At 35.7% G+C, this 17,674-nt stretch overlaps 2 protein-coding genes across 2 annotated transcripts in view; both read left to right on the top strand.

The window, feature by feature from the left end:
• ppm1ab (protein phosphatase, Mg2+/Mn2+ dependent, 1Ab) overlaps positions 1-6,322 on the top strand; it is a 40,931-nt gene extending 34,609 nt beyond the window's left edge. Inside the window, exon 7 of the mRNA XM_083561998.1 lies at positions 6,233-6,322. The gene's annotated coding sequence lies outside the window, so the exon portion shown is untranslated. The remainder of the gene's footprint in view (positions 1-6,232) is intronic.
• On the top strand, positions 4,052-6,960 carry six6b (SIX homeobox 6b). The gene is made up of 2 exons (XM_083562024.1): positions 4,052-5,236; positions 6,233-6,960. Exons 1-2 carry the CDS (start codon positions 4,665-4,667, stop codon positions 6,387-6,389), a joined length of 729 nt encoding a protein of 242 aa, XP_083418150.1. The 5' UTR covers positions 4,052-4,664; the 3' UTR covers positions 6,390-6,960.
• Positions 6,961-17,674: the final 10,714 nt, after the last annotated feature.

Genomic DNA, 17,674 nt, shown 5'->3' with positions numbered 1-17,674 from the left:
TAAATACTTCAATAGGTTTTCTATGTATTTAATAAGGTGTCCATCATTTTGTGTTTCTATAATCATTTATGTACAAATGTGTCTCAGATGTGTGTTTGTGGTCAAATATTCACTATTTTTGCCAATATTTGCATATCCAATATTTGCATTGTTTAAACCTTGCAATCACAGGCTACAAAATCATGCTAGTTGGTGATCATTCATGATGTTTTTAGCCTACAAGAGCTCCTTTACAACTAGTGTAAACACAGACCCAAATCATCTGTCATTCATCTTCCCATTTTACACTTAGTATCAAATGCATTTGACTAAATGTAGTCCTCATTTCTTTTTGCAAACATACTGATAGTGTGCTTAGTCAAAACATCTAACTTCGGTGTCATCTAACCATGAATCCAATACCCCTCGCTACATTTCAAGCTATGCGATTTATGGTACGCATGCAGAAAGAGCTTCTTTTGTGCTTCTAAACAGTTTGTTATAATGGATGTCCAAATATATGTTCAATTCAGATTTATTTATTTTTTTTGGTTCTTCATTGCCTTTTTTTCAGAGTCCATGAAAATAATAATAATTAAAAAGATTCAAATGCTGCAGAGATGGCATCAATTTTACACATACCATAAAAAGCTACAATAAATTGAATTTGAAAATATGACTATATTTATAATAATAATAATAATAATAATAATAATTAAAAAAAATATTATTATTATTATTATTATTATTATTATTATTATTATTATTATTATTATTATTATTATACACTAATTTTTTTACTAACCGCTACTAGCTAACATCTTACAGTATACACACACACACACACACACACACACGCACACACACACACGCACGCGCACGCACACGCATTTACACACATTGCCACAACCAGTGTCAACATCTATGAACGGGTTAAAACAACGATGCAATTTGTACTCTTTGAATAGACTGTGAGAATACAAAACAACAACAAAATTGCACTACATGCAAATAAAGCTATATGTGAAGATTTTGTGATTTTATTGTTGTAAAATCTATAAATATTGGATCAATCTGTTAAGGTAAACATTAACTGAGGAAACTTAATGAACTGTTTTCAAGTTATTTCTTGATGTAGTCAGTATTTTACAGTGTAGGCAGGAAGTGATTGTCGAGAACAAATGAATGAATGCGAATAAAATGGAAAATAATTCACTTATGCCGAGAAGACTATTCCAGGCAAAAGCAGTATATTTACGACTTGGGAAAGTCGGTAATGTGTTTGCATTTTCTTTTTCGTACTTCATAACATTTAATTCATCGTGGTAGAATGAGAGATACATGAGAGAATGACTCTATAAAAGAAGTGCTGTTGGTAAATTTACTGATGATTGGGTGACCCCCATTTATGGGTTTTTTTTTGCCCAGTGTTGATGGTCCCCTTTTTAGGATAAAGCGCTCACTTAATGTATAAATAACGAATGAATGATATCTTACTTCCTTTATGTGTTCAGGAATAAAATCTGTAGATTGTAGCTTTGTTGTTTTAGCTTTCTAATGCTGATTCTTTTGTATTATGCCGTATGTCCATATATATATATATATATTTAATGTATGTATGCATGTATGTATGTATTTAGGATAAATACAAAAATTCCAGTTTAAAAGTTCATTTCCAAAGCCTATTCATGCGTTAGTTCTACTCTAATGAGTGACCTTGGGCTTTTCGTAGTAAACCCCTCACACCCTCCCCCCCCCCCCCCCATCTTACAGCAATGACTAAATAATCGGTCTTGAGACATTTGTCAATTATTCTAAGGCTATAATTATTTAATTCGCGTTTGAGTATTTGGCTGTGATTAGCAGATGAGCCGTCTGTTCTCCCAGGGCGATTAAAAAGCCACAGTGGTCGAGAAAAATCTGTAGGAAAATAGTATTTGATTAGCTGTTGTTGGAATTACGGTGGAGGGACCACCCACAATAGTCTAATCATTTAGTTACAAGGTTGCTGCTCTTTTATCCTGCCATGCCGAGGACTGACACAATGGTTGTTTCAAATGCACGAGGCATCAAATGAAATCTTAAATGTGGTGTCTTGTGTATTTGTAAATGTTTGAAAGCCAGAGCACGCCAAAGCACACCAGACACTTCATCCACTGTCTCAATGAGAGCTTCATTCGCTCCTACAGTGCAGGTTGGATTTGCACTTTAAATCTAGTATTTAGCAAGACATTAGGCCACTTTCCATTGCACACCGTCTCGTTTGGCTATCGCTATTTCTGAAACAAAAATAGCAGTTGTCACGTGTTGAAGACAATAAATATGTAATATTTCATACGAGGATAAATAAATTGATATGATACAATCCAAATGATATTATATATATTCTTGATTTCAAACATTACCCTATAACACAAGATCTTTACGCACGGGAACGCTGTATTATTCTGCTTCTTCTTCTGCTTCTTCTTCTTCTTCTTCTTCTTCTTATTATTATTATTATTATTATTATTATTATTATTATTATTATTATTATTATTATTATTATCAATGTTGTTTCATTATTATCATAATTATTAATGATTATAATAATGATAATAATAATAATAATGATAACAACAACAACAATAATAATAATAATAATTAGAATATGCCCTTATTTATAAACGTAATACTTTTATAATATTGCATTAAATTATTTAAGTACATTTTTCAACTATTATTATTATTATTATTATTCATTTAGTTGTTTTTATTTTACTTTTTAGATGTATTATTATTATTATTATTATTATTATTATTATTATTATTATTATTATTATTTATTATATTTATTCACTGTACATATACTTACTTGTATATCACATGCTGTATTCATATGCTACTATTTGCACGATTGCTACATTTTTGTACTTCTGGTAGATGCCAAACTGCATTTCGTTGCTGTGTACCTGTACAATGCAATGACAATAAAGTTCTATCTATCTATCTATCTATCTATCTATCTATCTATCTATCTATCTATCTATCTATCTATCTATCTATCTATCTATCTATCTATCTATCTATCTATCTATCTATCTAATAGTGGTAGTAGGAGTAATTTAGTTTTTGTCTATATAATATGTAAAGATTTATTTACACACATTGGCTTTAGAATAATCAGAAATGTAATCAGTATTCTGGTACAGAAAGTGGTTCCGATTCCACAGTTACACCTCCATAATGAACAAAGGGTCTGGGGATTTTCTTTAGCTGAATCTGGATCTGCGACCACTGTATCAGGGGCTTTCCGTTAGAATGAACTTTCTACTGTAGGCAGCCGTGAAATGATGTGACCCGACACTTCAAACCATCTGCGCTATCTATCCGCCGTCTTCCTTACCGTCTCATCTCGACCACAAAGCGAACTGTGGCTGACACTAAACTGCGCCCGTCCACTCTTTTTTTTACGGCGTTTCCCCCCACGACGAGCTGAACCTGACAAGGTTTTCTCATTATTTCTCTTTCTCTTACCAAGCAGACTCACTCTTCTGCGCATGCTCCGGGAACTAGGCCTAAGGAATATAAAAATGCTTCGATATTTTCCTAACGATCCAAACCAAAACGAAGTGTACATAGAGTGTGTTAGGACTAGATAACCAGTATAAGAGTTTTTGAAATGATGAGCAGGTACGAGACTTTAAATAAATCACAGATATCATTACACACTGTATGTCCCAGTGTATCCTGACTGGACTAATGTATTGGAATGGACAAATGAGTTTTGCGCTTTGACTGTCGACCTTCTTGGCTGTCTCTATTGTTTAATACATAATTGAGATAACTATATTGTGTCCTCCTCCTCATTCTGACGTCATTAAACTTCATGTGGGAACCACTGATTTCTAAACCGGAACGACGAACTGGTTTATTCTCTTCTGTCATTCTGATCTCTCCCATGTCGAAGCGTTTTGGGCGCAGTTTTCTACCCAAAGATCTGATGCGAACTGCAAAAGCACAATCTCTCTGTCGTATTCTCTGTCATGTGTATTATGTGGGTTATGAAAAAGACTATGTGTGACAGCTGAAGTCTGCCTTTGACACACAGCCTGGTCTGTGGAATAAACCATATTTATTCCGAATACTGTTCTCTACACCAATATTGTGTCCAGAAGCCATTGAACATGTTAGAACCTACAACATCCCGATAAAATGTCCATAAAACACGTCCATAAAATGAAGCGAAAACGTACTGGGAGGTGCTGAAAGGTGCTGAAATCTATTAGCACCCCATTCCATGTGATTGGCACAGCTTGACAGTGATTGACAGGAATTCATGGGCAACTACGCAATCAATCTGCCAGGTCCAATAGAAAATCAGACGAGGACAGGGCGTCTTTTTTTTCCCCCTCCTCAAAAAAAAAAATATCGCTGCTCCTAAACTATATTCTCGCTCCCTTCTGCTCTCCATATCGCCTTCCGAGGCTGAGCCAGTCCAAAAGTGGCACCATCCATTTTCTTCTGAGCATCATCTAACGCCTTGTCTCGTTGCTCCGCCATTGCTTTTCTGCCTGTCTGCACCAGAGAAGGGATTGAGACGAGGAGGCAAGGGGGAGGTAAAAAAAAAAAAAAAACCGCGACAGAAGAGCGCGCGAGCACGAGAGACGGAGCACCTCGAGGCGGGGAGAAAACGTGCAGCCTTCATGTTTCAGTTGCCCATGCTGAATTTCAGCCCCCAGCAGGTCGCGGGGGTGTGCGAGACTCTGGAGGAAAGCGGCGACATCGAGCGCCTCGGTCGTTTCCTGTGGTCGCTGCCTGTGGCGCCCGCCGCCTGCGAGGTGCTAAACCGCAACGAGTCGGTGCTGCGAGCGCGCGCCATCGTGGCCTTCCACACCGGCAACTTCCGCGAGCTTTACCACATCCTGGAGAACCACAAATTCACCAAAGACTCGCATTCGAAACTGCAAGCTCTGTGGCTCGAGTCGCACTACCGGGAAGCGGAAAAGCTCCGGGGCCGCCCGCTAGGGCCAGTAGACAAATACAGGGTGCGGAAGAAGTTTCCATTGCCCAAAACTATTTGGGACGGAGAACAAAAGACGCACTGCTTCAAAGAAAGGACCAGACATTTGCTGCGGGAATGGTATCTGCAGGACCCTTATCCGAACCCGAGCAAAAAGAGGGAGCTTGCACAAGCCACAGGACTTACTCCTACTCAAGTGGGCAACTGGTTTAAAAACCGAAGACAAAGAGACAGAGCAGCAGCAGCGAAGAACAGGTGTGTGTTCTTCTCATCAACTCTGCACATACAAGCACATTGTGCGTGTGCAGGAAATTCAATGGCATAAACTTATCCATGTACACATTGCAGATGATTGTCCATTTATTAGTAATAATAATAATAATAATAATAATAATAATAAAATATGATATATGATATATAATAATATAGTTTTTTTTCCTCATCATTTAAACTCAATATCATAGTGGTATTATTATAATCTATTCAAAATCAAAGAGACTTATTTACCCACTGATAACATGGGTGATGGCATTAAAAAAAAATAAGTTATTTATCTATTATTTACAACATATCGGCCTACTGCAGTATTTAGAGCTTTTGTAACTAAAAAAAGTCCACAACAAAAACACATACCAAATGCACACTATTCCATTCAAAACACGTTATTATTATTATTATTTTTGTTATTATTACTGCCTAGCTGTACAGGTTATAGCAAAGCGTTTGTTTGTTGGTTTGTTTTGTGTTTTTGTCTTGCTTTATATACACTTGCTTTATTTATTTATTTATTTGCAAGAAGCTTAATGCAAGTAGTACTGTAATATTTTATATATATATATATATATATATATATATATATATATATATATATATATATATATATATATATATATATATATTTATTTATTTATTTATATATATAATTTTTCTTAATTTTTTCACACTATTTCTAGACGTTGTCAAACGTTTATTTTATTATTATTTTTTTTATTTATTAAACCCATTACATTCTGCACTATTTTTTCTGCACAGACCCTCTGATAATAGCGTACAGAACGTTCTTCTTCCGGGGCATTCCTGCTAACGCGGTTTACTTTGTCGTACATCATTCTGCATCAGTTTATCTCACACAAACGTGCTTAAAATAACCCTGTTGACCCTCGGGTAACTGACGCGTGTCATATCATTTTAAGCGTTATATCCTCGTTATATAGTGTCACAAATCTAAACCTTTATTATTCACCCGAAAAGGTTACAACAGCAGGTGTTGACTAACGGCTCGGTTTCGGCGGAGGACGGCGCCGCGGACCGGCTCGGTAACGCGTCCAGCCCGGAAGCCGGCCTGTCAAGCCAAGCTGCTGCTTCCGCCATCTCCATCACATCGAGTGACAGCGAATGTGACATCTAACGGCGCGGCACGAGGCTCCCAGAGGGGGCACGACGCAAACATTAACACATTAACGGAGGAATTGAAGGCAGACAATCATCAAGACAAACAAGCACATCGGTGCCTGCCTTAAAGTGTTAAAGGCTGTGTTTCTGTTGTTTTATTGGATGGCTGTCAAACCAGCCAGAGATAAACGGAATGCTCGATCTTTAAAAAAATTGTATTTATCTTTTTTTTCTTTCTACCCATAACCAAGTGTGAAATACACGAACAGATTTGATGGAATAGATAAAAGAGAGAGAGAGAGAAAGAAAGAGAGAGAGAGATCTTCCTGTCCGGGTTCTCATTTCATTCATCGAAAACGGATGCATCGGATAAATAATATGAACAACGCAGAACATCGTTCTTGTTTGCTCTCAGAAGGACTTCATGATTTTCTTTTCTAAGATGTTTACGTATTAAAAGTCTTGGCTCTAATAGAAACGTTGATTTGCCTGTTTTATTTGAAGTCCGGTCGTTTTTTTGTTGTTGTTGGTGTAAGTCTTTGGGCTTTTAGACTGCGATGAATAGTGGCCATATGTTTCATTTTATTAAGAACGTTAAGTTAATAAAATGTTTGATGATCAAAGACGTATTGTCATTAATACTTTAGGTTATTATTATTATTATTATTATTATTATTATTATTATTGCTGTTATTGCTGTTATTATTATTATTATTATTATTATTATTATTATTATTATTATTATTATTATTATTATTATTATTGCTGTTTGTCTTTTAAAATATAAAAGCAAAACTCGGTCAGTACATTTTTTTTTTATTTAATTTTATTTATTTTATTTTTTTTTAGAAGAAAAGGAGAATCTTTCTATTAATAAATAGTCTTGTCTTTGTCATTGTACAGCCTTGAACTGACCCGATTACATGGAAACCAGTCGTGTTATTTTTTTACCTTAATGATTTGCTTGCCATTTAAAACTACGCAACACATCCAATTAATGTGACTTGAACGCCTCGGGATGCGGGTTTTCATCAAACTCTTTATTAAAAACAGTTCCAGCGCATGCTCAAATGTGTTTGGTGAATGCTGCCTCTTTGTTTACACATGGAGACCCTGGACTGGACCCTTTGCCTTGGCGTTATTAGAGTCCGTGTTTAAATGGTGTGTGGTTGGTGCATGAGTGGTAATGGGTAAATGTGGGTAATAGTGATGGTACCTTACTTTGTGTCTGTGTGTGTTAACTGCAGCGTTGTTGGCATCGCGCACCCTAATTCTCTCTGACAGGAGAAGGTCAGCCAAAGGGCGCAGCTCCTCGCTTTCAAAACAAGAAGACTGAATACATATCACTAATAGAAATTACATAATGCTCTCATCACGAACAAACTGCGGGCTGTGTCCTCTCTGCAATACTCTTTTTTTTTAATGTATGGGTATTTTGGTGACAAAAATACTTAATGCTCTTCCTTTGTTGGATCCTCTGCACTTTATTAAAACAATGCAGGTTATAGAAAAAGGGTTTTCTAATTATTGCAATTGTTCAATAAATATTGGTGCTTCATGAAAAAGAAATGACACGTAATACAAGTATTACGCATCATACATATTTTAATTCAACAAGCACAAAAAAATATATTGTTAAAACCATAATGTATATTTGAGAGCAATGCAACGTCAACATTTTCATATGTACAATTCAATATATTATACACTGCTGATACTATATGATGTAATTCAATATTTATATGGTAGTACTTTAACAATACTTTTTGGGTAGAAACTCGTCGACAAAAGAAACACTTGCGTTTGTGTAACCTCAATGAAAAATCCAGGCTGATCGTTAAACCTTGGACTGTTCTTCTAACCACGGTTCAGAGAAAACTTTTGCATTATCATACCTCAATCTTCCTGAAGTTCACGTTCAATAACGCGTGTGGGTTATTTCTCTCTGACATAGGCCCAAGTCATAACACACAGCTAGATCTTCTTTTATGTCTCTTTTGTTTCTGAAATGGGTGGCAAGCTGTTGCAACCTAATTGTCAATGCGACATAAATGGAGGAACAGTCGAAGCAAGAGAACGAAGAGAGAAGCTCATTGAGTTTGTGCAGGGACAAAAGGGAAGAGGTTAGCTGAAAAGAGCGTTTCTGGCAGTCAATAAGGCTGTCAAACTGTTCAGCGCTAATCAGCGGTAATGATGGCCTCTCAAGCACATCGGGAACAAAAAGCCTTCAAAAGTTCTGGTGAGGAGAGGGGGGGCGGGAGGGGGGGGGGTGGTGGTGATGGAAAAAAACTAGTCTACCTGCCTAAGTCAAAGTTTTATCCAAACTACTAGTATTAGGAGCCAAACCAAATATAATACACAGTTTTTATTTTTTTATTTTTTTATTTTCTTATTATTATAAACATTACTACCATTGCTAGTGAAAAGCATAAGCATTATCCTCATCATCATAATTGGATTTTCGTTTTCAAACCCAACCAGTCTTCTATTTGCTTTTTTTTGTGTGTGTGTGTTTTTTTTTTCTTTTCACAATAGAAAATCATTTACCAGGGACTGTAATGGACTGCGAAAATAGGTAGTCTGAAAATTAGCCTGCAGGATAATCATTATCACTGGAACTTGATGCATGCTGTTGTTTACAGTATGTGGCTTCAGTTAAATGATAATCCTAAACAGCTGAAATGATAAAGTGTGCTCTGAGCCTTCTCTAAAACATTGCATCAAACCTAATTTTATCTCATTTTCTATGAAATGCTTATAGCGTCCCTTAGCTGTAAGAATTTCAGAGAAAATTAAATACAATTATTAACAATTCTGGTGTTGTATAGTGAACGCAAGACTGCTATTTAAATAAAAACATGTTTTATTAATTTTGCTGATGCAGGCAGACTATTATAGTAACGCTTTAACATTTAAGACGTTAATGTGTATTCAATATTTAATACGAATATTAAATGTGAATATGAAATGTTTAATGATCTAGTGGAAAACTGCAAGCAATGATAAAAACGAAAGTGAACCTAACCTAATTATTTGGATATTACTCGCTGAATTTATAAGATTGATCAGTTCAATCTTACAAAATTCAACCACTGTTTCAGGCACGGACAGAGGTTTTTCTTACTACTGCCACCTGCACTTGTGGCTCTATGGAGTCCCCTTTTCACACAAAAGCGTTAAATAGCCTACTTCCAATACACAAGAAACTGCACTTAGGTTGTCTACTTAATTCACTTCCTCAGGACCATACATGCAAACGCCAAACTATCTTTGTTTTTTATTATTAGTAGACGGTTCATTTCCCAGTAATTTAACATGAGTCGTGTTTCAATTGTACATTGAAGACATTATAATAAGTCAAAGGATTCAACTTCCATATAGGATGACATGCTTTCTATAGATCTAGATTCGTTCTATATGATCTAATAAGGTTTTGCATAAAGACACTTTAACGTCAGCTGTATAGCTTAATAATCAACTGACTATACAAAAGTCTTATTCTTCTGAACCCATACAATTCTTTAGCGAATGCAATGCTTAAGAATGTACTGTGTTAAGAGTACTCCATTCAAGAAAACGTGCAGTTGTGGCAGGTTTAAAGGTTTGAAGCACGTGCATATCAGTTTTAATCGCCAGTGAAAATCAAAGTGTAAATCGTGTGCCATTCTTATGATATATTTTATGACTCTACTCAAGCGTACGACTTTGGGAGTATACGTTTGGCCAATAAACGAGGCATTAAATAGAATAAATGACTTAAGAATTGTACCTCGAACAAGCATTATATCAATTTGAGAATACAACAATCATGTAGTTGTGTCAGTTCTAGTGTAGGGGCTATACATTATGAGTACATGACTACATAACCTACACTCCTATTTGACATAAGGCAGATCAACTGATATATTTGTATCATGTTTTACTGCGTTGAAAAACAGGGACTTTATTGCAGTTGTGGGTGGGTTTCCAGTTCTGTTTCTTCCTAATTGCACTTCACCTTCAAAAATAATCAAACGACTTAGAAAATAGCGAAGGAAAAAGGAAACTCTTACTTGTGTTATTATATTATTGTGTTATTATGTAAGGCGTCTGAGAGTATCCAAGAATGTTTCCTAATGAAAGGCTCTCTGACTTGTTATATGTCTGCTGACTACCATTATACCAGTAAATAGAGATGAGGTTCAGGTTTAGGAGTTTCTCCTTTTTCTATGGTATGGTTGTTGATATAATACAGTTGATGTCATCAAATTCCTTTTAATCTTAATGGTTTCGGAATCGCGAACTCCCCAAACATTTTCAGCAGCCGCCGAGTCGGAACGCAAAGACACACCACGTTGACTTGTTTGTCACTTTTTAATACAACTATGACTTAAGCTTTTTAGGCTTTTTTTTTTAAATGCTACTTTATTCAGAACATAATTTATTATGTATATATATTATTATGCAAAACTTACCTAAACGTACTTTTTCAAATTAGATGGGAATTTTAATGTTTATAGAGCCAAATGAAAGACCTAATTTTATACAAGTCTGTATTATTTGACACATTTTGCTGAGGAAGGGCCATGGCTCTCATTCTCAAGTTTTACACTGGGATTTATTTTTAATCAAATAACATAGTAACGTTGAAAATTATACTGTACAACAGCTCAAGGCTGGTGGCGAATTGACAGGGATTTCATATACTTTTCTACACTAATTAGATGCTAAACTGAGCCAGTGCGGTTGATGTACAACATACAGCAACTGCCTAGATAAGAGATCAGCATACATTTTTGTAATGCGTTCTTTGGAGCTCTAAATAAATATTGTTTTGCTTGATTATTACTTAAACTGGATCATTAATAAACATTTATTTATTTTCAATATACTACAAATATCGTTATACTAAGAATAAGTATAAATATGCCACATTGCTGCTTATATAAAGGATTAAACAAGTACAATTACTCAAGTATTGTCTACAGCTTTCAAAAGTAGAGAGTGGTAGCTAAAGCCAATTTTATCACTTGGTGGGCCTCTTGATTAATGGATTCCCGTGATATAAATAATAGTTGATGGATAACGCCTCTAGAGTAAACCTCTTTCCCATAGGTGCACTTTCGTAAAGGAATCTTGGCTCTTTCGATTAGAATATCAGTGGGAGTGCTCATGCTGTCTGAACATTATAAGCTTTGATGGAGTAGCACGCTCCCTGCTGGTAAAATCATGCTGCATAAAACTGCTGGTTGCTTGAATACAGACTGGTCCAGTCAAGCTTGTAACCATTGTCCTAGTTAATTCTAAATTGATGGAGATTCTTCTAATTGCATTATTGTTGTGTTATTATCTTTGAAATTCTCTTTCTACATTTATCATCAGTGCCGATCAGACTAGATTAAAACCGATATGGAACCGTTTAACAACTAACAACAGCCCTCTCTGTTTCAGCACCATGGCCAGAGTCAGTGACGCTCGGGATTTTCTGACGTTTTTTTGTTTACTTCCTTTGAAACCCCATTCAGTTACAAACATCCATAAACTACACACACAATTCTATATATTTCTAACAAAGTCATGAAGAATAAGTGGAAGTAGATTCAGATGAAAAGCTAAAACCCGATAGCTTTAAAAGTGAGTTTATTTCATGTCAATAAATTAAAGTGACCTCAGATGCATTCGAATCTCTCTAATTCAAGAGTTATAATGTAAGATGGTGTGGTCAGAAAGTAGAAAGTAGTAGTGTGTAATGTCCCAAATTACTAAACATGGTTTAGGTAAATTCGAACGTAGGAAAGAAAATCAACATTTAAAATGATAGACGTATGAAAGAATGCATTAAACAGTTGCATGCAGTTCAGGGTGATGTGTTTTACAAACAGTACCCTCCACTAATATTGTTACACATACACACATGCAATATATTTACTTGTTAAGTAATATTAATACTATATTTGTGAAGTGCTCCAAATATCACTCTTTCTATTCTGATTCAAATCTTATATTTCTTTTTACAAAATAAATGTAAATGCTATTATTACACCCATGGAAACACAGGAAAGTACTAGAGTAGAGAAATAGAAATGCCAGCTTGACTAAACAAATGTTAATTTTACCTAAACATTAGGAATAAGCCTGAATCTGAGATTGAGACATAAATAGTATTTGGAAAGCTGTTCCATTACTGTGGTCTTTGCTGTTGTCTTTATAATCCAAGCTGAAATATATTGTGTAAATTGTCTGCCTTCTTTGCAAGACACCAATTTTCTTTAGGGATTAGAAAAGCAGGATTATTCTAGTCAATACACACACAATCTTATAGTGAATCTTGTATCTCTAGCACAATAGAAAGTTTACATTTGGCTGTATCTCTAGCACAATAGAAAGTTTACAATCCATCGCTATTAAGTTTGTGCTTCATAAACAGAACTGGTAAAAAGAGCAGTCTAAAAACAGTTGCTCTTCAGGTCTCTTCTAGTATGCTAATACATGAGCATTACTCTTACTGAATGCCTGATACTGACAATTTCTATCTGATCATTTCTTTCTATTTTGATAACTAAAGCTCCTACCATTTAGGCCCCTCTAATAAATCTTTCTCATTTAAATATTTTAGAAATGTAGATTTTCAGCAATAATGTAAATAAACTATTAAAACCTTGGAAATATTTGCATATATGGAAATATATGTCTGGTATGTCCCCTTTTGCTTTATTGACTGTGTGCCTGCAAGCATATCATTTTAGCATGTCAGCACCTTACATATTTATTTTGGCATGAGCCATTTTTTTACTGGAGTATTCACCTGGTGATGTCGAAACAACCAGTCCCACAGCTTGTGCATTTTCTGAAAGCAAGAGGGAGCTAGATCACCTAAAGACAACCAAATCCAATTTTATCACAAATGTAAACAAACTTTCATTAGAGTGCTTATTAAATTGAACAACTGGAGCCTATATATTAGTTCCACATTAAATTTACTTCTTCTATGTGTTTTTCCAAATTGAACAGTGTAGTTTTCTGCTCTTTCTCTGCCTGGTAGCTCCCTCTTGAGGTAAGTTGTTCACTTGCATTCCTTCTTTCCTGGAGTCAAACTCTTCAATAACATATTTACTAAATAACATTATACAATCTAAAAGTCCAGAGATATTAATGATGGTTGTGGTGAATAGGCTATTTTTTTAAATAGTAGGTCAAGTCCACATTTGTGAGAATGGGAGATCATCCTGGACCAGGTCACAACCTCTCTTTGTGCAGGCTGAACTGGTTTAGGGAAAAGCCACATTATATATTCTTAAAATACCTTGTTCAGTCTCTGAATGATAGGACTGTAGTAGGAACAATGTCAGAGACCACTGTTTCTTATCTATACTACTATTGTCCTGATCTATACTTTTATCGTTGGTGGATATTTTGCTTATGTCTTTTTCCATATGTTGTCGGCTCCTTTAAACTAGTGTCTTTTTGTAAAGGCTTTGTTCCAGGCCTTCTCTTTTAGCTTTGGGTGTTCAAGGAATTAACACTATTGCTGAATATCTGCCAATTAAATTGCTCAAAGGACCATCCATGAGTTAGCAAAAGTAGATCTGTAAGACAACAAGCCAAGTTTTTTTAGTATCTACATTTTTATCCCAAATCTTCTTTTCAATGTTCCTATAGGTATCATGGGCTGCTGGTGACATAATGTGTACGTGTCTGTGTGTGTGTGTGTGTGTGTGTGTGTGTGTGTGTGTGTGTGAATGTATATAATGTGATATAAGGTGATGTGAAGAAATTCATAATGTCAAGAAAATGTTGCAAATTTCAATAATCTTGGACTTGGGCTAGTTAACAGCAGTTAGTGTTTTTCAGGAGCCCAGACCTGGCAAAGTGTCTTCTCAGTAGTGATCACTTTCGCAGCAGTGGGTGCGGTTTAAAAGTCTTTTTTAAAATGCAACCCTTTTCCCTTGTGCTGAGTGCTCACTGCTTAGAGAGACACGTGTATAGAAAAGCATTTTTTTTTTCTCAGCATCGCTTCTGAAAATTGGTTTGAATAGATTTGACACTTCTATGTTATCTTATGTAAAATGCCTTTTTAAGACATAAGATAAGATATAAAGATTTTCACTTCATATATAAAAAGACATCTTGAGGATTTCACGAAAAGAATATTTCTGATGGAATAAATGGTGTATAACCCGACTAGGCACTAGTGGGCAGACATTCATAAATACACGTGTTTGCAAATGTATTGTAATACAAGTTCGAACCAGCAGATGGAAGCGTTGTCATTATCATTCAGTGTCTTGTTGCACGAGCCAATTTGAATAGCTCTTTCATCAATGATCACATGGTTGCAGATTTTAATTTCCCAACTCTTCGAAAATATGCTAGTTATTATAGGCAAAATGTGGCCAAAGCCATATTTACAGACATACCACATGAAACAAAGTTTGGACTATGTATAAAGTGTATATTTTATATTATCAGCTTAATATTTATTCTTTATTTATTGTCATTGGATGGACAAAATCTCACAAGTAAAACATTGATTAGGCCACAAACCAGGAAGACCAGATTAGAAATAGCCAAAAAAAAAAAAACCCACCTTAAACAAAAACATCCATAAGGTTACCAGCTTACCAAAATAATGATGAGTATGATGAGAACTGCTCATGATGTACAGTAAAAAGTACCACCTTATTTTTGGTGTTGGCATGGCTGCTAATGGAACTGGCTGGCTTGTATTTATTAATGACAAAAGCAGAAGGATATCTTGGACAGTGTTTTACAATTCAAATAGACAATGGCTTGACACATACTTCAAAAGCAAGCCAATGCAATAACAATTTACACCCAGATTTGGTGTCAAGGACACCAAAATTGCACTTCTATCTCCAAGGCACAAACAGTAATTAGATCCAGTGCCCTAGGTATGCCCTCCATTTCACCCATAATGCTTTACATAGTACATGCTGTAAGCTGATCTATAAAAACATTTAACAATTTGCATTTATCTAAAAAAAAAAAAAAAAAGACAGACAGACAGACAGACAGTACACAAGACAGACAGACAGAGAGAGAGAGAGAGAGAGAGAGAGAGAGAGAGAGAGAAAGGGAGAGAGAGAAAGGGAGAGAGAGAAAGGGAGAGAGAGAAAACATAGACCTAAGCTTACTGATGTTTATCACAAACCAGGCGTTTTATTTCAGATGGCACCCTGATGAACAAACCATAAATATGACTAAACTGAAACATTTGGATCGGTTTTTGCAACGATCTATTGAACTTTAAGTAGAATCTTATCATAGGATCACAATAAACCAAATACTTTGTGATACTGGCAGATAATTTATCTGTTGGCCGTTAATTATATAAAGAAGCGATTTGCCAATATAAGAATGTTTAAGGCTTAAAATCTGCAAAAAGCCATTTAAAATAGTTGTAATTATCTTTATTGCAATAAAGCATTATCTGGTATTTTTCACTGGAAATGCGAGATAAATATAACATCATGTACAACATGTCAGTTTTTCAGTATGCAGTATTTATATCACTGCCACAACCATTATATTTACATGAGCTTTAAATTTGAGCTTAGTTTGTAAGGAAAATAAATTGGAGATAAACACAAAACTGATGCAATTTTACCACATGTAGAATATATGTATTTAGCTGTTTATATAAAGTAAAAGAGAGAATTGTGCTATTGGTTAATGCATTAGCGTTAGCTTTCATTGCAAAGTTCATTGGTTGTTTTTGTCCTGTGTCCTTTTTGCACCTGGCTTCTGTAGACACACCTTGTCCCCTGTACAAATAATCATTATGAATGCCACTTAGCACACCCAATCAGATCTGAACGGTTTATGTACCGTGCGTCACTGAAAGAGTTCAGTTCAAAGGAAATGATTAGCAGTTCATTTTCAGCATCACACTTATTAAAACTGTTATTTCATTTTCACTATAGATTTCTGGTTAATTCTACCCCCTTTTACAAGTTGTGCTTATGTTGCCATCAGTGTATTTTATCCAAAACATCTTTTATAGTCAACTCACAGTTACATAAGAAAATTCTATGGAACACATGAAACCACATACCTTGCAAAAACATGTCTACACACTGAGGCACACTAGTTGAGCTAGTAAATGAGCATGCACATCTGAAAAAGTATACTGCCTTAAAGTCTGCCAGAGGTCTTATAAATAACTCAGGTCTCTGGTTACTGCAGCTGTTACTGTGGATGATTCCTGCATTTTGCACTGAGAGAGCTTGGTAAAAACCCAACAAGGCTCAGTGAACTTTTAGCAGTTGAGACATTCATGGCAGACCAGGCAAGAACTTACCATGTTTCTTAAGAAGGAAATGAAGCGTGTGCACCACTATGGCCGAAAGATCACATTCGTTCAAGACATTCAAGACATCAAAATCACACTATGGTATTGTGGGGAAAAAAGACATTTAAACAGCTAGCCCTCCAGGCAAGTAGAGGCTCCAGTGGGTTGTTCAGTCCAAAGTTTTAGTTGCCCAGAAACCTTATAGACAATGCTAAAAACCGATAGCTATCATAATCTAATAACACAGCACAAGCTTTGTTAGTTAAGTGCATTAATATGGACTAAAGGAAACAAACTTATCTCCTTAGGAAAAGAATGACTGTGTTCCCATGCCAATATCATCTATGTTGTTTGCCCAAGTTCTCACAACACCAGCAAGTTGTTGGATGATGTTTCTGTTCAATAATTGTGGCGTCCTATTTATGCATTGTGATAAAGAAAATGTTATTCAAGTCAAGCTTGTTCTGTCTATGAATAATTTTATACATAATTTCCTCTCAGTTGATGTTTGTAGTGCAGTAGATTGTGAGATTCTGTTTGTGATAGTCCTGGGTATTGCGAATGCCATGTATACCTCGGCTGAGTGCCAGCCATTTGTGCCCCAGGAAGTGTTATGCTTTATATAGATTCTCCTTGATTTATGAAAAAACATACATCTTTGCATCTTAACAATTCTAATTTAAGGCAGTGTGTATTGCAGTATGACCTTGATCATGGTCAATACCGTGTGTGGCCTGATAATTGAGGTGAAGTTCTGGCAGATGTCCGCTGTCCCACTGAAGCTCTTCCCTGGTACTCATTATACCCTTGGTGTCAGTGGAGCCTGCTAGATCTTTAGACAGCAGGGGCTAACGAATGTAAAGCACTAAAGCAGTCTCTTGGTCTGTAAACATGGTTCTGTGTGTAGCGCAGATCTCCTGAATTCCCATAGGAACAGCTTCCATAAGCTGATTTACTTAACATGAAAGTCCATATGAAACCTAGTTGAGTCCTGAGACTGTGCTGCATGT

The sequence above is a fragment of the Silurus aristotelis genome, assembly GCF_946808225.1.
Source record: "Silurus aristotelis genome assembly, chromosome: 15".
Classification (NCBI taxonomy): domain Eukaryota; kingdom Metazoa; phylum Chordata; class Actinopteri; order Siluriformes; family Siluridae; genus Silurus; species Silurus aristotelis.
Note: the sequence above shows the minus strand (reverse complement) of the source record. Positions and strands in the feature narration are given on the sequence as shown.

Coding starts and splice junctions, on each gene's coding strand:
- six6b (XM_083562024.1), top strand. CDS start 4,665: ATGTTTCAGTTGCCCATGCTGAATTTCAGCCCCCAGCAGGTCGCGGGG. Junction 5,237..6,232: donor GCAGCAGCAGCGAAGAACAG/GTGTGTGTTCTT, acceptor TCACCCGAAAAG/GTTACAACAGCAGGTGTTGA.